Source organism: Trachemys scripta, chromosome 5 (genome assembly GCF_013100865.1).
Source record: "Trachemys scripta elegans isolate TJP31775 chromosome 5, CAS_Tse_1.0, whole genome shotgun sequence".
NCBI lineage: Eukaryota > Metazoa > Chordata > Testudines > Emydidae > Trachemys > Trachemys scripta.
In genome coordinates this window covers 40,213,522-40,234,753 of record NC_048302.1, presented here as the reverse complement: position 1 = coordinate 40,234,753, position 21,232 = coordinate 40,213,522, and the positions used below count along the sequence as shown (strand labels likewise).

Sequence of the window (21,232 nt, the reverse complement as noted above, 5' to 3'; positions counted from 1 at the left end):
TATTCCTGGACTTTGTTCTTGCTGAATTCAATATTTACTTTTTTTATTTTCTAGTAAGATATATAGATATATATATTATTTCTTTTAAAAGGTAAATATTCCTGTAAATGTGTGCACATCTTTAAGTTTCCTTTACACTGCAAGGCTAACATAAGGCTAATATAGTAGCTCTAACTAGAGGAAAATACGTGAAGCACGGATACTGAAGTTTCTATACATTTTCCTGGTGCTTTTTCCTCTGGACACTGGCACAATTGTTTCAAAACATACAGTAACATCAAGGTTATATTATACAAACATATTTAGTAATCAGACATCTGCAAAAGCAGTTATCAAATATTTGCTCACACTTTACTACTTTTGGAAGGAGTGGAGGAAACTACCACTTTAGTGTGTTGTGGCATAGACTATAGAATCTACCACTGAAATCAGCTCTTGGCAGACATTGGAAGAAAAAGGATAGCTTTCTGCCCTGGTCCAGTTTTTGGTCCAAGTTTGTACTGTCCAGTTCTTTTCAGTGCCACATACCAATCAGAATATTTCCGTGACCGGTAAGTGTTGTAGTTGTTTGATTCCAAGCGCTCAAAAAAGAAACACTCTTCAGTTACACATTTCTGAAAGGGAAAGAAAAAAAAATGTTATTCATATTCATCCCCTCTGGCATAACAAATCACTCCCTTAAATACATGGGAGTGCCTATTAATGAGAGGAGTTAGTTGGTGATTAAAGTTATTGGTATCACAGTAGTATGGACATTTTCAAAAGATACTCTTTTCTGAAGAACATAGATTTCAAGGAATTCATATTAAACATACTTTTGTGTTTAAAAATACATGCAAGTGATTATCAATAAACTCCTAAAGGAGATGCGGTTGGTGTGAACCACTGGATGATTTTTTGTAGCAGCCATTGAGCTAGATAAAGCTCAGAGTAATCTGTCTTTATACTATTTATTTCTTTGTTCCTTTCCACCATTTATAAAAAATGAATGAAGAATCCTGTCTGCTACAATTATTGATAGCTCCTGATTTCCAAGCCAGACAATTCAGCTATCCCTCTTGCCTAGTTACAACAGGAGAAAAAGTATGAAGTGGGTCATCTGCCCTGCCAGATCTTTTCATCAACTGGTGAGAAATAGAATATTAGAGGTCCAGCCTAGGACCAAACTCTTCTGTTTGTATGATTTATTTTAATTTTCTTGAAGCCAAATCCTATGGTACTATTGTGCAGTAACAAAAATATTAATAGTAGCGAGCCTATTCTGTTACCGGGATAATAATAATAATATTTCTTTAAGAAGAAAAAATTAAATCTAATGAGTGTATCCCATGTGGAAATTATATTTATTCTATCCATTGTTACAGGGGAACCTAAGCCAGGAAAAACGTTCATGTTAACTAAAATTTTACTCCATTTCAAATATGTTCCACAATATGCTTTGCAATGTGCATTTCAGAATCCAGAAAAATGCAGTTAGTCTCTAACTCTATAAAGGGAAATTAATATTTCCCAATTGTGACACTGATTATCAGCCTCAATAGCTGATAACATCTAGGTAGAGAGAAACTTTAAAGTACATTTTCCTCATCTAAATCCTACTTGACAGTAAATCTTGACAGTAAATCTAAAGCTAAATCCTACTTGACAGTAAATCCTGCCTGATTTATTTCCTGAAGGATTTACACACACGAGTTATTTTAGTTTTTAACGTATAAGCAGAAATTCCCAAATACACATATACCTTCAAACCAATTACTGCAGTTTTACTTCATTCTAAAGAAATTAGTTATAGGAAATACTGGGAACTTGTTGAAGTCCAGTGGTGTCAGACACATGCCATACAAGAGCTTGAATACATGCCATCGTCCACTCCCTTATTTGTTCCTGACAGCCAGATTATAGAAATATTTTCATCAAATGATGTAATTTTCACCTTTAGAATTCAATCTACATTGTTTAGAATTAAGTAAGCTATGACCCTCAAATTTCTAGTAATTTTCTAATGCTGAACACAAACAGCCCCTTCCCTGCTGTTCCTCCCTCTCAAACACACACACACACTTTACCCATTTTTACTGATGTAGAACAATGCAATCAATACATTTGTTATAGATTTTTCTGCAAGGGCTAATCATTTTGTTGTCAGAATAATGCATCTCACTTCAAAAGGAATAATTTAATACAATTTTGACTTTAAAAAGCAAAAATACTTTAGATTGTAAGATCTCTGGGGCAGGAACTACTCCTGGGGGAATTTTGCACCACTGCACAAGCACAGAATTTGGAGGTGAAGGGAAGCAGTGATAGGGATCATGCTGCAATTACACTTTTCACCCACCAGGGGTGGATGTGGGACCAGAAGAGGGCAGTTGGCTCAGAAGCCAGAGCAACTACCTACCTGCAGAGAGGAAAGGGGCAGAGGCTGCCTTCCTCAATGCCTTGCCTGCGGGACCAGAGGAGGCACAGGGGGGAAGAAGGGAAAAGAGCAGGGAACACAGGGTTGCTAGGGGGAGATCACAAAGACTGGGGTTCAGAAGAGCTAGTGGGGGGATAGATAGGTGGGGCACAGGAGTTAGTGAGGTGATAGAGTCGGGATGAGGGGTGCACGGCCACATGGGGGACGGGGTCAGAGGGGGGGTCTGCATGGGGCAGACTCCCCAGCCTCCTAACAAGACCCCCTCCCCCCAAAAAACTGTTCCATATTTCTCCCATCCACACCCAACATTCCTCCTAACTCCCAGGCTCCTTCCCAGCAATTACTTCCCCCTCCCTCAGCTCCTCCATTACCCCTGACTCCCCCAACCCTTTGGGCTGCTTCTGAGGGGTGTGAAAAATAAGTTTCTGTATTGCAGTTTAAATGAATGATTACTCAGAGTTCTGTATTAATATGCCTAGTAACTAATTATGTTAAAAAAAATATTTCCTGATTTTTTTTTTATTTGTCTGTACTGTTACAGACATACTTGCTGACGGGTATTTTGAAATAAATTACCAAAATAATTGAAAGTGGCATGATTATATTGTGTTATTTTGACAAATAAAATATGCAGAATTTTAAAATATTGTGCACAGAATTTTTATTTTATTATTTTTTTTTTTTTATGTAGAATTCCCCCTGGAGTAATGTTGTGAATGTTCTCAGTGGCCAACAAAAAATACGAAATCATATAACATAGAACAGTTGTTTTTGGAACAGAAGGCCCAATTATTCACACAGCTGTGGGCAAAGGGCCACATGTGGTGGCGGCGGCAGTAACACCTTTATGGCATGCTACCCACCTTTCCTAGACCTCCAGTGGGTTCCTGGATCTGAATATGGGTCCTGATTCAGCAACGTCTATGCTTACATTTTAAAGTATAAAAATAGGCCAATTGACTTTAAAGATGAGCATTCTTATGTGCTTTCCTGAGTAGGAATGGAATTACTGACATGTTTTAGTCCTTTAAATAATCAGGCCCACAGTGAAGAAATAGAGCTACATGTATTATTTCCCCTTCAAGACTCACAGATCCAAAGATAAGGCAGCTGTAGGTTTAACCACCTTCCTCCCCCATTTCTTCATCCTGCCTCAAGCACAGAACTGAGAATCAGATACCAGAGCTCATATTTGCCAACCATTACTGAAATACTAGGATGCTGAAGTGTACACACATTAATATCTTTACATTGACTTGTTTCAATTAAATGAATGAGCTTGGGGGATCCAAAAGACTCACCCATTTTGTCCTTCCTTCCCATTAACTCCCATGGAATCCCCTGTCTCCCCAGCCTGTTCCCAGGAACCCCATTTCCCCATTCTGTCTCTATCACCTCCCTCACACAGAGCTTCTGAAAGTGGTGATATTATTTATCTATGATACTACCCATTATGTGCTAGTCGCATTCCAAGCACCCAAGGATAGTACCGTCTCCAAGGAGCTAATACTCTAAGGAGAGACAGACAAGCCAACGCTGGGAAAAGGAAAGAACAATGTTACAGTACAACCTCAGTTATGGAGGTTGTTTGTAACTCTGAACAAAACATTATGGTTGTTCTTCCAAAAGTTTACAGCTGAACATTGGCTTAATACAGTTTTGAAACTTTACTATGCAGAAGAAAAATGTTTCATTTAATTGAAAATGGTTAAAAGCGGCAAGTAGAGAAACAGTTCCCTTACCTTGTCAAATCTTTTTTTTTTTATGCTTCCCCTTTATTTTTTTTTAGTAGTTAATGTTTAAACACAGTACTGTACTATATTTGCTTTTTTGGGGTCTCTGCAGCTGCCTGATTGCATACTTCAGGTTCCAAATGAGGTGTGTGGTTGACTGGTCAGTTCATAACTCTAGTGTTCGTAACTCTGAGGTTCTACTATATGTACGGATCAACTAGTTTCACTGTAAATAGCACAGAAATAGGTGGGTCCTTTACTTCTGCCTAAACCTGTACATCATGCTCACCAAATCGAAGCAAAGTGCACCCTGAAATGTGTTTTTCTTTCAAGAACCTTAAGAGTTAGTGGCTTATTGTTGAGAGAGATTACATTCTTGATTGCCTTGAAAAAAAACCTACAAGCTCTCTTTAGAGCCAGTAAGTTTTTATCTTTCACTTGACAGAGTTTAACAAATGCAGCTAAAGATTCCATGACTCACGTTTCCAGGAAAGCATGGGTTTCCTATGTCACCAAGATGCACGCCATCCCTGCAGTACAAAGAGTGATTTGTAGTGATCTTCTGATGCCAAATATTTCCCCACTTCCATATTTATCTAGCATCTGGAATTATTATTTGTTCTCATCTTCTTCAAACTCCAGAAGAGAAAAATCACTGAACTCCTGTACCAGCCAATCCACTCCCATACATCTTCTGCTGCACAGCTTTACTCATAGCAGAAGCCCATGCTCCCTCAGGACCTGAGTCTGACACCATCCCTTGTGTTGAATAGTACCTTACTCTACAAATAATTCCACTGATGTCAAAGGATCTAGTTGAGTACACAAGTAAAGGCATCAGAATTTAACCCTTAGATTCTGCATGTTTGGAATTGTTTCACTGGGATCTTTAAATTAGCCACTGCTGGACTAGGTAGGTTTTAATGGCTGTTAGTAATAAGGAGAGAACTGGTAGATGTAGTGTTCCTCTGGATCTCACCAGAGAGGAAAAACACCACTATATTTCTCCACTTCAACAAAGGGGGGGGGGGGACTCCAATATTTTATTGGGAGACAGTAATTTCTCCTCCTATATTTAGCTGCACTGCAGCCACACTGTGCCTCTCGGTTAATCTTTTGGGCCCCACTAGCATTGTCCCCTGTACAAGGGCAGAGAGCCATTGTGCTGGGACTCATTTGGTTGCAGGATTGTCTCCTTAAAAAGGGGCAGGAGGAGATCTCAAAAGCAGAGCTAAAATAGAACAGAGCATTGATTTAGAGAAAGAGCTACCTCCTTTTCATATCTCAGCCGTATCACATTCAGTCAGATACATTTACTCTATGAAAAAAGTTCTTCAAATGACAGAATAAGCTAATCATTAAAAGGAAAGTGTGTCGGAAATCTTGGACAGGAATCAAAACAAATAAACCAAAATACATCCTAAACAGAGAGCCCATCTGCCAAATTAGTTACCAACAGAACTGCTGTATTGCTTTATGACTATTAATTGAAAATGTAAGTATTTAACTACAACTAAACCCAAACCTGAAAACAACTAGGCTTCATTACCAGGCTTCAAAACAGTATGCATGCAAACATACATGGGAAAATCTTGAATTTTAACATTTGTGTCAGGTTTCTGTTGCTATGAGCAACTAAATGCACAACTACAGTGTGGAATAAGGAGTCTGCTGTGTATTAAAAACCTAACCAAACTTCAGTCTCCAAATATAGGTTTTGGCAGTAGAATATAAATACTTGCAGCCATTTCTATATACTACTCTTGATTTTTGAAGATCTTTGAACAGAATCCATGTGCTGACTTCTCATGTACCTCTAAATCACTAACATTTTAAAAAAATGTAAATAGTCAAACCAATACTTGTCTCACGCTTTGTGTCCTATCTCCAAAAGAAAAGATTACAAAATCATAATCTAATATTTACTGAGCACCTTTCACCACAGAAGATTTTCAAGCACTTCAGTTGTATGCAAATATATGCATTAATCGTCTCAACCACCACTGAAATGCAGCCAACTCTATAGCTTTAATAAGACATAGTAAAATTGCACAAGGAAAGGAGGATAAAAAGCACTGAATTCAGTTCAGACTTGAAGCAGAATTTATGTAGATTCAATATACCTGCCAAATTGGACGTTCAGCTAAGGCTTTTGCAAGAAAGTACCAAGGAAATCCCTATACCAACTGATTCAGGCTCACAGGGATTGGGTTCAGAGTCTGTTTAATTGTGGTGTAGACATTCGGGCTCTCGGGCCCGAGCCGGGCTCTCGGGCCCTGTGAGGTGGGAGGGTCCCAGAGCCCAGGCTCCGGCCCAAGCCTGCATGACTACACTGCAATTAAATAGCCCCTATTCCAGAGTCAGCTGGCATGAGCCAAACGTGGGTGTCTAATTGCAGTGTAGACATAACCTAAGTGATCACAGGTGGTCAGGATCTTGGTTTGCATCTTATCCAAAAAGCTGACACCTCCAGCAGCACCATTTCCACTCATACCATATTAAGGCATTGGTTGCAGAACTTCTCTTGAAATATCAATTTAATGTCCTGCAATTCTATGGTGGTCTCCAATCAAAGTAATAACCAGACAAAACTAAGCTTTGGAAGTGAGATAAAAGAGTACAGTCAAAGATGACATGGTTGCCAGCCTTAATATTCTGTCTAAAATAGAGGTCACTTAAGATGCAACATGATGGGAACTGAAAAGATACTGTAGTTAGAACAACAATCTGGAGTCTCACCTGTTTCGTCCCTGCGTGGGAGTTAACATTAATGGAAGTTAGCAACATTAAAATTATAAATCTTCCAATGTATAGGAAATACCTGTGTTTTTCATATTATAAATGCAAAGGTCACCAATAAAGAGGGAAAATGGGTTTGTGCTTTTCCTTCTTTATGATGCAACAAGGTGGTCTGATTTTTTTTTTTTCTTTCAGCCTTTTAAGTTTTTAATGTTAGGAATTCTGGTCTTGTCTACCCTGTAAAAACTATATATGACTAGCAAACTAATAAGATTATAACATGAGAGATATTATGCAGGTGAAACTTGATTAATTGAGGTAGAGTGTGAGGAAGAAGAAGTGCTTTTCACTCAGACAGCTTAAAACTTTTGTTAACATCCAGCTTAACTAGAAGGCCTAAGAAATGCTTAGGAGAAAAGAGATGTCTGTTAAAAATCAACAACCCCCTATTCCTTCAACTGACAGCAGATAAAAGCTCACAATCCACATCTGGGACCTCCAGTGAGTTCCCCAGCAAAACCAGATTTGCCATTCCTGATACTTCTCAGGTAAAAAATGGGGGGGGGGAGAAGAGAGAAGAGGGGGACACAACAAACAAAATACCTGAAAAAGACTTTCAAGCCAAAAAAATAAGAATTTTAGAAAGACAAAAACAATTTAAGATAATTTAGGGTTTGTCTATATAGTCACTTAGTGCACATCAAGCTGTGTTGTAGATCTGCAGCACTCTAGCCCGCCATGCACTAAATCATCAGATAGACAAGCTCTTAATTGGGAAGGGTGCCAGATTGACAGCTTTGGAAACTGAAGTCATCCTCTCTTTATCCACAGAAAAGCTTGCACTGCTGCTATCTTTTGTATACTGTCCTGCAAATGTAGTTCAACTCTGACTTGGAGGGACCACCTCAAGGGAAGAGAGGGTGATGCACTCAATATGCTCAATTCACTCTTCATCCTTTCTTCTGAGTGACGTAAGATGTGGACACCTGTCCAAAAGGAATGGGATTCTGACCACTGACTCATTTCACAGGCCACTGTACAACCGTTGGATGAAAATGCATTTTTGATTATATTGATCAGGGCTAGATTCAACATGGTGATCTAGAGGTGAAAGACTCCATTGTCCATTTCTAAAGGTATGTCTACACTACGAGACTAGTTCGATTTTACTTAAAGCGAATTTGTGGAACTGATATTACAAAGTCGAACATGTGTATCCACACTAAGGACAGTAATTCGACTTTATGAGTCCACACTAACGGGGCAAGCATCGACATTGGAAGCAGTGCACTGTGGGTAGCTATCCCACAGTTCCCGCAGTCCCCGCTGCCCATTGGAATTCTGGGTCAAGCCCCCAATGCCTGCTAGGGCAAAAAAATGTGTCGAGGGTGGTTTTGGGTAACTGTCGTCATTCAACCCTGACTCCCGCCCTCCCTCCGTGAAAAGCGCCAGCGGGCAATCAGTTCGCGCACTTTTCTGGTGATTGACAGCGCGGATGCCACAGCACCGCGAGCATGGAGCCCGCTGTGATCATCGCTGCAGTTATGGCCGTTATCAACACCTCGCGCCTTATCATGCACCTTTTTCAGAGGCAGATGCTGAGAAATCAGTCGAGGAGGCTACGGCAGTGCGGTGAGGACATTAAGTCTGAGAGGTGCACAGACCTCTCACAAAGCACGGGACCTCACGCCGTGCACATCATGATGGCAATGGGTCATGTTGATGCTGTGGAACGGCGATTCTGGGCCTGGGAAACAAGTACGGACTGGTGGGACCGTATAGTGCTGCAGGTCTGGGATGAATCACAGTGGCCGCGAAACTTTCGGATGCGTAAGGGAACTTTCCTGGAACTTTGTGAGTTGCTGTCCTCTGCCCTGAAGCACAAGGACACCCGGATGCAAGCAGCCCTGACTGTCCAGAAGCGAGTGGCCAGAGCCCTCTGGAAGCTTGCAATGCCAGACAGCTACCGGTCAGTCGCCAATCAATTTGGAGTGGGCAAATCTACCATGAGGGTTGCTGTGATGCAAGTAGCCAACGCAATCGTTGAGCTACTGCTCTCAAAAGTAGTGACCATGGAAAATGTGCAGGTGATCATAGATGGCTTCGCTGCGATGGGATTCCCAAACTGCGGTGGGGCTATAGATGGAACTCACATCCCTATCCTGGGACCGGACCACCAGGCCAGCCAGTACATTAACTGAAAGGGCTACTTTTCAATGGTGCTGCAAGTGCTGGTGGACCATAGGGAACGTTTTACCAACATCAACGTCGGATGGCCGGGCAAGGTTCATGAATTTCGCGTTTTCAGGAACTCTGTTCTGTTTAGACGGCTGCAGGAAGGTATTTACTTCCCGGACCACAAAATAACTGTTGGGGATGTGGAGATGCCTATAGTCATCCTCGGGGACCCAGCCTACCCATTAATGCCCTGGCTCATGAAGCCCTATACAGGCACCCCGGACAGTGAAAAAGAACTCTTCAACTACCGGCTGAGCAAGTGCAGAATGTGGTGGAGTGTGCTTTTGGGCGTCTGAAGGGGAGATGGAGAAGCTTACTGACTCGCTCTGATCTCAGCGAAACCAATATCCCCATTGTTATTGCAGCTTGCTGTGTGCTCCACAATCTCTGTGAGAGCAAGGGGGAGACGTTTATGGCGGGGTGGGAGGTTGAGGCAAATCGCCTGGCTGCTAATTACACCCAACCAGACACCCAGGCGATTAGAAGAGCCCAGCGGGACGCACTGTGCATCCAGGAAGCTTTGAAAGCTAGGTTCCAGAGTGAGTAGGGTAACCTGTGACTATTACGTTTGTTTAAACAGAAGCTGAACCTGCCCCCGTTTCTTTACCCAGTTAATGTTGACTATCCTCTCCAGTTACCAAACCCCTTCCCCCCCCTTCCAACACACCTTTAAAAATAAAATAAATGAAACTTTGTTCATTAACACCGTTTTCTTTATTAAGAATTTTGCGGTAAAGGGTTGAAACTGGGACGCAGACTGTGGTGGGGAGCGGGTGTAGTGATGGAAAGGATGCTTCTAAACTCGAGGAATGACAGGCTCCTGCTCCTAGAGCAGTCCGCAGTGGTGGACTGGTTGTTTCAATGGAGCCTGCCACCCCTCCTTTTCGGGACTCTGTAGGTGGGGGCTATGTGACTTTCTGGTGGGGGAGGGCGGTTACAGATCTCCTGCTGCATGGCTCTGTCATCCAGGCTAAGGACCGCTGCATAAGATCTGTAACCACCCTCCCCCGCCACAAACTCACATAGCCCCCCCACAGAGAACACGAAAACCACCTCCCAGACTGACCAGTGTACCTAGTGACTGCAATGTGTGTGTGACCTTCTGCTGAATCTGCCCCCGTGTCTGTACCCTGGTAAGGGTGACTGTGCTCTCCAATTACCAAACCCCTTCGCCCCCCGTCAAACACACTGTCATCTAAAAGAACATGAGGGAAACAGTAATGAACAGAAACGTATGTTTTATTAAGAACTACACAGTTAGGGGATGAAACTGGGACGGGGGCTTGGGTGAGGTGCATTTGGAGGGAACGAAGGGACGTATCAAATCTTTGGGAATGAGAGCCTTCTGCAATTTGAGCAATCTGCAGGGGTGGAGTGACTGTTTTCACGGCCCCTGCCGCCCCTCCTTCTTGGGACTTTGGGGGCGGGGGAGGGGGGGAATGGGACTTTGTGGCGGGGGAGGGCGGTTAGAGATAGAATGCAGGGGGGCTCTGTCCTCCTGCCTCTGGTCCTGCAGAACATCTACAAGGCGCTGGAGCGTGTCCGTTTGCTCCCTCATCAGTCCAAGCAGCGTTTGAGTCGCCTGCTGGTCTTCCTGCCGCCACCTGTCCTCCCTTTTGCTGTGTGATCGCTGGTATTGCGACATGTTCTCCCTCCACTGGGTCTGCTGTGCCGCCTTGGCTCAGGAACAGACCGTAAGTTCTGAGAACATCTCGTCCCGGGTCCTCTTCTTTCGCCGCCTGATCTGTGCCACCCACTGGGAGGGGGATGCCGGGGTAGCTCGGGAGACACTCGCAGCTGTGGGATGGGAAAAAGGGAGTGAATTCCTCAAAAAGATACATTTTTGCAAACAATGAATATAGTCTCTCTCTGTGAACAAGACCATGCACAGCACCTATCACATGTGCACTCAGTACAAGGTCGAATTTTCTGTCTTCACCTTAAATGCCTGGGGTCTTGCTGTACAGATCACACAAGCGGGGCTGGACATCAGAATTCTGCTAGCAGGCAGACATGGTAAGCCGTAGACTTTTGGCTGCTTAAAGCCTAATTTATAGCAGTGCCCTCCTTTCACGTTCCAAGCAATGCTCCTAGCGTTGGCCAGTTCCTGCTGCCGGCAATCCGGCCGGCATGAACTCTGCCCCGTCCCACCCCCATCGCGGCCGTCCCCGGGAAAGATCCCTGCATGCTGCCGGCGAACCGCTCAGCAGGAACGGTTCTCCTCCCCGCCCCACCACGTGGCTGGGCTCGGGAAAGATCCCTGCACGCTGCCGGCGATCCGGCCGGCATGAACTCTGCCCCTGTCCCACCCCCGTTGCAGCTGTCCCTGGGAAAGATCTCTGCATGCTGCCGGCAAACCGCTCAGCAGGAACAGTTCGCCTCCCCGCCCCACCACGTGGCTGGGCTCGGGAAAGATCCCTGCACGCTGCCGGCGAACCGCTCAGCATGAACGGTTCGCCTCCCCACCCACACCGCCGGTAAACTGCCGGTTACAGTTATTTAAAGGAACAGGCAATCAGTCCCCATACTAAAATTCCCCTAATTCAAAGCAGGTCACCATGAGTGATATCACTCTGATGAGGATTATGGAGGCAGAGAAAGACCGCATGCTGCGTGAATGCCAGCAAACACCAGGGCCGTATGCCGCCATGCTTTGCCAGGCAATGATCCCGGAGTACCTGCTGCTAGCCTGGCGCGGAAAAGTTTCCTACCATGGAGGAGGCAATAAGGCCGCTCTCCCCAGGAACCTGATGCAAAGGCTTTCACATTACCTCCAGGAGAGCTTCGTGGAGATGTCCTTGGAGGATTTCTACTCTATCCCCAGACATGTTAACAGACTTTTCCAGTAGCTGCACTGGCAAGGACTAAAAAGTTAAGCGCCTAGGGCAAACTAATCATTAAAAACCCATTGCTAACAAACCATGCCTATTCTATTCAAAATAAATGTTTACAACACTTACCTACTGATGTTTCCCCTGATTCACGGTCCGGGTTACCGCGTTGGGAGGGTTGGTACGGGATCTCTGTGAGGGTGAAGAAGAGATCCTGGCTGTCCGGGAAATCAGCGTTGAAAGCACTGTCGACTGCCTCGTCCTCCTCATCTTCCCCGTCTGCGAACAGCTCCAAGGAAGTGGCCGTCAACAATACCCCATTGTCAGAGTCCACGAACAGTGGTGGGGTAGTGGTGGCAGTCGCACCTAGAATGGAATGCAGTGCTCATAGAAACGGCATATTTCTGGGATCCGGAGCGTCCGTTTGACTCTTTGGTCTTCTGGTACACTTGTCTCAGCTCCTTGATTTTCACACGGCACTGCGTTGCATCCCCGCTGTATCCTCTCTCTGTCATGGCATTTGAGATCTTCTCGTAGATCTTCGCATTCCGTCTTTTCGATCGCAGCTCCGAAAGCACGGACTCATCGCCCCACACAGCAATCAGATCCAAGACTTCCCGATCAGTCCATGCTGGGGCCCTCTTTCTATTCTGCGATTGCATGGTCACCTCTGCTGGAGAGCTCTGCATCATTGCCAGTGCTGCTGAGCTTGCCACGATGTCCAAACAGGAAATGAGATTCAAACTGGCCAGACAGGAAAGGGAATTCAAATTTTCCCGGGGCTTTTCCTGTGTGGCTAGTCAGAGCATCCGAGCTCGGACTGCTGTCCAGAGCGTCAACAGAGTGGTGCACTGTAGGATAGCTTCCGGAGCTATTAGCGTAGAATTCCGTCCACACTAACCCTAATTCGACATGGCCATGTCGAATTTAGCGCTACTCCCCTCGTCGGGGAGGAGTACAGAAATCGATTTAAAGAGACCTCTATGTCGAAATAAATAGCTTCGTTGTGTGGACGGGTTCAGGGTTAATTCGAATTAACGCTGCTAAATTCGACATAACCTCCTAGTGTAGACCAGGCCTAATACTTAAGCTATACAGTCCCTCTATAAAAGAATAAACAGTGAAAATAATTCTGGGCCATATTCTGCAACCCTAATGTTAAGTGGCACTCATTCACATGAGTAATTCCACTGAAGCTGATAGAACTACTCATGTGAGTGAATGCTACTCGGCCTGAATAAGGATTGTAGAATCTGGCCATCTTTGAGTAAATGTTTTGTCTACTACCAAATTGAGTTCTCAAGCCAGAAAAAGTCTGAACCACTAAATAAAAACAAACATGGAAAGTGGCAACATTAACATTAACAGTGTTGGCTGTAGTTAAACTGGTTCAACAGTCTGTTTTGCAGCACCCCCACAGTAGCCAAACCATAGCTTATGAATCACCGATTACAGAAGAACTGACTGAAGGCAAAGTAACATCCTGTCAAAATTCTTCCACCATAGACTGCAGTGCCTGCCACCACTGATTCACTTAGAGAAAACTTCACCCACCTTAAAGATAAATTCAGATTGAACTAATTTGAAATCCTAGACCAGGGGTTGGCAACCTTTCAGAAATGGTGTCACGAGTCTTCATTTATTCACTCAAATTTAAGGTTTCGCGTGCCATTAATACATTTTAACATGTTTAGAAGGTCTCTTTCTCCAAGTCTATAATATATATAACTAAACTATTGTTGTATGTAAAGTAAATAAGGTTTTTAAAATGTTTAAAGATGGTTCATTTAAAATTAAATTAAAATGCAGAGCCCCCCAGACTGGTGGCCAAGACACGGGCAGTGTGAGTGCCACTGAAAATCGCTTCATGTGCTGCTTTCCGCACACATGCCATAGGTTGCCTACCCCTGTCCTAGACTATTCATATTAAGAGTTAAAAGTTGCATTAAAAACTAAAGTTAAATGTGATGTCTGTTAGACTATAACTGGTTAAAACTGGAAGGTTAACCTGTGGCAGTAGCTACTGGAGTCAAGGAATACTGACCCAGTCATGTGATAACAGGTCATGGTTACAAAAGGCAAACGCCATTATGTGACTGGGGCCAGGAAATAAAAGATTAGTCTCTTTCCAACACTCTTTGGGTCACACCCCTATTACAAGGTGTTTGTCAAACAATAAGTTTTTTCTTTTAAGTAAATAAGTCTTGGGAAATAGAAGAGAATCTGTCAGAGAAATGGAGACAGCAACTGCAGCACTTCCAAGTTTCCTGAAGGCAAGCGTGATTGGAAAGAAACCTGCGAGGTTGAAGTCCTGCACATTGCTACAGGAAGCAAGCTCAGAGACACTGGAGATCTTAACATTTTCACTAGAATATACTGAAAGGGGGTGCAAACCGCAAGCCAGTCATTCAGAAATTTGAAGGATATTCTGATCAACACAAGAATGTCACTTGGTTATAAAGGAGCATTTTCTTTATGAGACAACAGCCATTATGTTTCAGACCTACATGACAAAGCTAAGTCACATGATTATGCCCAGTTAACAGATGACCTAATTAGACAAATTATTTGAAGTAAAACTGATAAGAACGTCAAAAAATGGAATTCTTATCCCATAGTAAATTCTGAGATTTTGAAGTTTCATCTTTCATCAAATCAGGAGGAAAAGTAAAAATCTCAAATGACTGTGAAAGAAAATATTCCAAGATGTTTATCTTTTTATAAAGCTGAATGTTTAGTTTAGGCTATTATTTTAATATTACAATACCAAAGTTGAAATAAAATATTTCAACCTTATTGAATGCACCATTTTCATAATTTCTCATCAAATTTTGATTAACTTGATTTTGTCAAAACAGCATTTTCTGATGGAAAAATGTTCCATCAAAATTTTTTGAACCAGCTCTTCTGATAACTGATCCCTGCAGGAAGGAGCAGAGCTAGTGAAAATGGTGTTTCCCAAATTAATCTGTTAACAATTACAGAAGTACATCTACTTAAAACTTCATACCAAGCTATAAAGAAATACAATCCATCACTGCACAATTCAGAAGTTTAGCCCAAGAGGTGCAGTGTCAGACATGCAATAAGCCATTTTGCAAAAGAAGTTACTCAGCATAAATGACAAAGAAATACGAAGGCAAGATACATTTATGAACATCTACCCAGAGCAAGTAAAAGCTCTGGATGAAGAGAATTCAGAAACTGAGTTTTTGGTTGAGTATCTTAATAAATTTTACAGAGGTTCTATAACTAATTGATATGTGATACCTGGAAATAAAATAACCCAGAAGTGAGTATCAAAATAGATACTGGAGCTTATCAAAGTAATCACAGCAGACATGTAAAATAATTATGGACCACCGGATGTTAAAATAAAAACCAACACTTGTTTTGTAGAGCGGGTGAAAGGACGCTGGCAGGTCTGTGTAAGGACAGATACCAAAATAGCATGAAATACAGGGGGGGGGGGAGAGAAAGAGGGGGGCAGGAGTTCAGTGTATACTTGGGTTGAAGAGAAATCTATATATGCTGATGGTCAAATGAGTGAATAACTGTCTATTCTTCATAATGCAAAAGATACTCTTAAAAGAATTTGATGAAATGGTGGATAGACTGGAAAGGCATAGGTATAATATAATGCAATACAGTAATTGTAATTGCAATTGCAATAATTCTTATAGATTCCAGTGTGCTCCATAAGCTGTTTACAATCCAGTGTTTCATTAGCACTGAGAAATAAAGTAAAAGCTGAATTGGCCCAAATGCTAAAATTGGGTGTTATACTGTCAGTAATATCACTCAATATAGACTCATACTGACAGGGATAACAGTATGGTTTTATTGCAGTGACCAAAGTAATGGATTTCTTTGGATCAAAAAGATCTCATTATGTCATCAAATGAGAGCAGTTCCTCATGGCAGATATTGAGAAGGGCTTGCCTAGACTTCAAAATGCATGAGTATTTTCAGGTCTGAATGCAAATCAAGGGGTTTGGCAGGTCCGATTCATGACTGAAAGTGCAAAACTCTGTACCATCTGTTCCCCTTCTGGTAGATCTATATTTAAGTGATTTCCCTTTTGGATTGCCTCAGCAGCAAAGTATCTAGTCCCAGACCTTGGAGGATCTGAATGGAGTAGAAATAATAGTTGATTATGGTCATAAGGTGACCTTGCCTGGAGCACCCACCAGTGGCAGAACAGGGCACCTCAGTTTCCCTCCTTCAGAGTCTCCAGTTACTCTGTGCAAGTTTTCTTGCCTGATTAATGCCTCTTCTTGGGGTTGGTTTATTAGAACAGCCTAGTCCAAAGAGTCCCAAAATACAACCTACCACACTCCAGCATCTTCCACCATCACTGGGCTCTGTTGGTTCTCTCCTGTCTTACCAAGGCAGGAATTCAGCTCATCCCAGCAGGCGCCCCCACAGCCTTTCTGCTGGGAGTTCACCCTCACCAGGGAAGCAGCCCACACTCCCCCTGGCCCTGAGCCCTCTTCCCACCCTCTGCCGCCAGCTCTCCAGTTGGAAGATGTCAATGGGTAAGCCCATCCACTGCTCCCCTAGCCTCAGGTCTCCAGTTTAGAAATCAGCAGACAACCCCCTCTGCTACTCTCTGGCCTTTAGCTCTCTAGCCTTGGTTCTCTGGCTTGAAGAAGTAATCCAGCAAACCCATCTTGCTGCTCTTCTGCCTTCAGCCTTCTCCCAGATGCCACATACAGCTTCCCTCTGGGACCCCTCAGATTCCTGGTCTCTGGTGGTTCTCATCTGCTGAACTCTCACTGGCCCCCTTTCTTGGCTGACCAAGGCAGCTTTTACTGGCTTTTTTTTCCTGATTGACCCTACCACTGTCTCAGTCTCTCCCCCTAGGGCCCAGCTGACCACTTTTAAGCCCAATTATGAGGCCACTGACAAATCACAAAGCCACTGGCCCTGCTCCCTCTTAAAGGGATAATAATCTGTTGATTTTGGATGAAAGCGAACAATGTAATGAGAGACGCTAATCATCTGCAGTGCTCTAAGGAATAAAAACCTTAAAAAAAACAGAAACAAGTACCACTTTGGGCTGAATGAGATTAATTGTATAAAAACGTTCCAAATGACCAAGGAGATTAACCAGGTCAAAGAAATGTTAAGACAGTTGTACTAATGGAAAGACCGCAAAATAAGGAAGCCTTCAAAATTCAAGGGAATGTTAATTAGGGATAAATTTGCTTTAAAATGTCACAATAAAATGTTCAATTCAGAATGCAGCTTAAGGTAAACACAGAACCACTTAAGACTTGTAAAAGATATTTTGGGGAATTAAACAAAGGTATCCAGATGCAACCATACTGAAATCTTTGAGATTAACAAAGAACCTAACATTCCAGATTATGTAAATTCATGTTAATTGGGAACTATTCTCTGCAAAATGACAGTCCAATCTTCCAAAGCAATTGTTGTTTTCAGTTCTTAATTTCTTGAATGTTTATGGGCAGAAATCAGTAGCAATATAAATAGGTACAAACTCTTAGAAGCCATATTACAGAAACATCATTGGAAACACTGCACCTATGCTTCAGATTGAGCATGAAATTGTGAGAGTACTCATTAAAAGAGAAATCCACATAAGTGCATTGCAAAAGGAATGGTTCTGAGAATAAGAAATAGTTGTATGATCAGAAAGCCATTGAGGTTCACAGATTATAGCTACTGTCAGATTTCTCATATCCTGACTTTCCTCCTCTAATGCTTCTGTATATTTTATTAATTGGCTCTAGCAGTTTGTGGCTGTTTCTTAGTTGATATATTGTATTTACATTTGATTTTTTGTTGGAGGAAAAAATGTAGCAGCCATTAATCCCTGCTATGTCATAAAAACACAGCCTTTTGTAACCCTAATAAGTCATGTGACAGAGGCCAGGAAATATGTTTGTCTCTCTCAGGGCTTGTCCTCACAGGTAAGTTTACAGCATTACTATACCTCTTCCTGTACACTAGGGTGACCAGACAGCAAGTGTGAAAAATCGGGACAGGGGATGGGGGGGAGGGAAAGGGAAGAGGGGGGCAAACAGGAGCCTATATAAGAAAAAGACCCAAAAATTGGGACTGTCCCTATAAAATCAGGATATCTGGTCACCCTACTGTGGATGCTTTCCAGAATATGAATGCCCACACAGGAAGTTAAATTATATCAGTATAATTATACCAGTACAGTCATACTGGTAAACCTCCCAATGTAGACACTACCTTACAAGCAATCCTTTGCATCATCTCCATTTTGTTTGCATGACCTTACAGATAGTCTTCAGCAGTGCTATCTTGCAATACCTTCCTAGGAAAACAAGGGCCAGATTCAGCCCACACTCTACTCCCTTCCTGCTGCTCAGCTGGTGTAAAGAGACCATTAAAAACTGACTTAAAGGACAACTGTGGATTTGTCCTGGTGTGGAGAGTCTGCTGGGGGCAGAAAAGGCTGTGTACCAGACTGTGCTGTGCTCCAGTGATCCCTGCTGGTACAACAGTCCCTTGGGACTGCTACTAACCTACATAAATTAAAGCTTCCCTAAGGCTGCTCTAAATTATGGGGAGGCAGAGAGAGAGGGGGCTGAACTACCTTGAGGATTAGAAGAACAGAAAATACTTTTAGCCCTCCTCTTGGATCCTTCACTAATTGGAGCTCAGGTGGAAATTAGGAACTAATCCAATGTGTCTTTAGTTAAGGAGAATTTCACAGAATATTTACACTGCAGTGTTCCAGAATAACCAAAGTACTAGAAAGTCACTTAAGAACTGGTAGAGAATTTCTGGAAGGAAATATTACACTGATATAATGGCTGGTCACTAAAGATGGGTGTTTGGATTAAATGGATCTATATGAAAAATATATAGGTAAAGACACAGAAGTTTATATTTAAATCTGATAAAACCTTAGATGAACATAGACATTATGCGTGTTGTAAGTGAAATGAAAATGGTCTGAACACTGTAGGTCCTGAAACAGAATTGAAAACATCTTTTATAGGTTGATGTTAAAGTACAATTTATGCCAAATGTATTGATTTAAGGTTTATAGTAATGCTACTACTACCCATTATATAGGAGCGCTGACAGCTTGAAAACCAGTTAATTTTTAAAAAGTTAAGTAGTTTCAGGTGCTACACCTGCTCTTTGACTCTACCTACTAATTGTTGTATTTTTACACTAATTTTCAAAAATGTCTCTCTCCTAGTTTTCCAGTCTGGATAAAGCCACACAAAACAAGAGAAACTGACTCACTATTAAGACAAAACTATGAAAAGACCACTGTCAAAAAACACAAAAATCAAGCAAACTTGCAAAAGCAGTTTTCACCCATCTAATTGTTTTCATTTACATTTAAAGAGTACTGTAACAATGGTAGTAATTTCATTTTTGGAAATAAGTGGGATTTTTTTTAATTGACTGATTCCCTTCAAACAAAATCACTAAGAGTTTTCTCTTGGTCTTATGCCTTCTGCAAGCAAGAGCCACTACGGTGCCTAGGAGTGGGGAAGGATGCCTCTTTCCAGAGCTGAGCCCCGTTATTCAGGCTGGGTGCTGGAGGCACAATTTGGCCATAAACAACTCAATATGACGGGGTAGTTGAGTAACTCCTATGTCTTGAACATCAGCTGCTAAACATGAAGGAGGATGAAGTAAAGAAAGAACTTTGTGTTGCTTACCAATGCCAATAATCTGCCATCTTCCTTCATAGCCAGAAAACGATTTGCACATACACCTTTGATTGACACCACTCCTCTTTCTTCTGCCTGAAGTTGCAATTTGACTAGGAACAAAGAGATAAAGTCAGTTCTCAAAGCCATTGCTATTTTAACATCTAACAAAGATTAAGCTGGACAAAGACCTGGATGTAGTTGTGACGTTGCTCTCCATATGCTTTATGAAAATATGCTTATGAATGTGACTATGATGTAACTGAAATATGCTTTATGCAAAAGATCTCTTGGAAGGTATCATTACAAAGCTTATAATCTACTGAATGTGTTCATCTTATTTGTTTGCATGTATCGTTCTCATATCTGAAGCTAGAAATATCAAGTATAACTCTGGTCCTCAAGCCTTCCTGTGTATGTGTGGACCAGCCCATAGGTAATGAAGAATGAGGTCTTCAGTGACATGTGACCATGTCCCCTGATAATGAAATCCATCTTAAATCTGGTACTTTTCCATTTAGATGGAGGGGTGGGGACCCAGAAAGACAAAAGATTCCCGCCTTGTGCCAAAGCTATACAAGGGGGTGGAGCAAAACAAAGGTGGCTGCCAGTCATGAGAAAGCCCCTGTTTTCCACCTAAGATGTCTGCTGGAACTAACAAGGACTGTACCAGGGGAAAGGATTGAGCCCAGACTAGGAAGGAGTCTAGTCTGAGAGAAAAGCTTATTGGACATCTCTGAGGGTGAGCTATTACCTGTAATCAGTTTCTTAATGTAATATATTCGGCTTAGACTTGTATATTTTTGCTTTATTTTACTTGGTGACTTACTTTGTTCTGTCTGTTATTACTTGAAGCTACTTAAATCCTACTTTTTATACTTAATAAAATCACCTTGGTTTATTAATGAACGCAGAGTAAGTGATTAATACCTGGGGGTATTAATACCCAAAAATAACAAACCAGTAACCACTTCGTCTGTTCTCCAGCCACCACACTCAAAACTCACTTAAAATCACTACCAGTGTCTCAAAGCAATCCTGCTCAACTATGCCACTGTGACAGGTTCGGTCACAGAGAACCCCTTGGAATGGTCACCTGATGTGCTGAAGTTACCTCTAAATCAGTTTTCCTGCATAAAGCTTAGACAGGGTAAACTCAAATTGTCCGCCCTCTATAACACTGATAAAGAGACATGCACAGCTGTTCGCTCCCCCAGGTATTAATCACTTACTCTTGGTTAATTAGTAAACAGAAGTGATTTTATTAATTATCAGGTGACATGGTCACATGTCACTGAAGTCCTCATTCTTCATTACCCACGGGCTGGCCCACTTGTACACAGGAAGGCTTGCAGGTACATAAAACATCCGAAACCAATTGTCCTAGTCAATGGGAGCAATCAAGATTCTAAACTACCATTAATGGCCCACACTTTGCATAATTACAATAGGACCTCAGAGTTATACTTGATATTTCTAGCTTCAGATACAAGAATGATACATGCATACAAATAGGATGTTATAAAAACAACAAGGAGTCTGGTGGCACCTTAAAGACTAACAGATTTATTTGGGCATAAGCTTTCTTATAAATAAATCTGT

The 21,232-nt window shown here is 42.2% G+C and overlaps 1 protein-coding gene across 1 annotated transcript; it reads right to left on the bottom strand.

Moving 5' to 3' along the window:
* Window positions 1-407: 407 nt before the first annotated feature.
* FGF2 (fibroblast growth factor 2) lies at window positions 408-19,739 on the bottom strand. The gene is made up of 3 exons (XM_034772176.1): window positions 19,640-19,739; window positions 4,631-4,679; window positions 408-614 (listed from the first exon to the last, which is right to left on the bottom strand). The coding sequence occupies exons 1-3, from the start codon at window positions 19,657-19,659 to the stop codon at window positions 429-431; spliced, it is 255 nt and encodes an 84-aa protein (XP_034628067.1). The 5' UTR covers window positions 19,660-19,739; the 3' UTR covers window positions 408-428.
* Between the last annotated feature and the right edge of the window lie 1,493 nt (window positions 19,740-21,232).

Excerpts from the sequence above, each read along its gene's own strand:
- FGF2 (XM_034772176.1), bottom strand. The coding sequence starts at position 19,659 with ATGGCAGATTATTGGCATTG. Across the intron at positions 4,680-19,639 it reads ATGGCAGATTATTGGCATTG|GGATGGCGTGCATCTTGGTG; the intron begins GTAAGCAACACA and ends TTTGTACTGCAG. Across the intron at positions 615-4,630 it reads ACCCATGCTTTCCTGGAAAC|AAATGTGTAACTGAAGAGTG; the intron begins GTGAGTCATGGA and ends TTTCCCTTTCAG.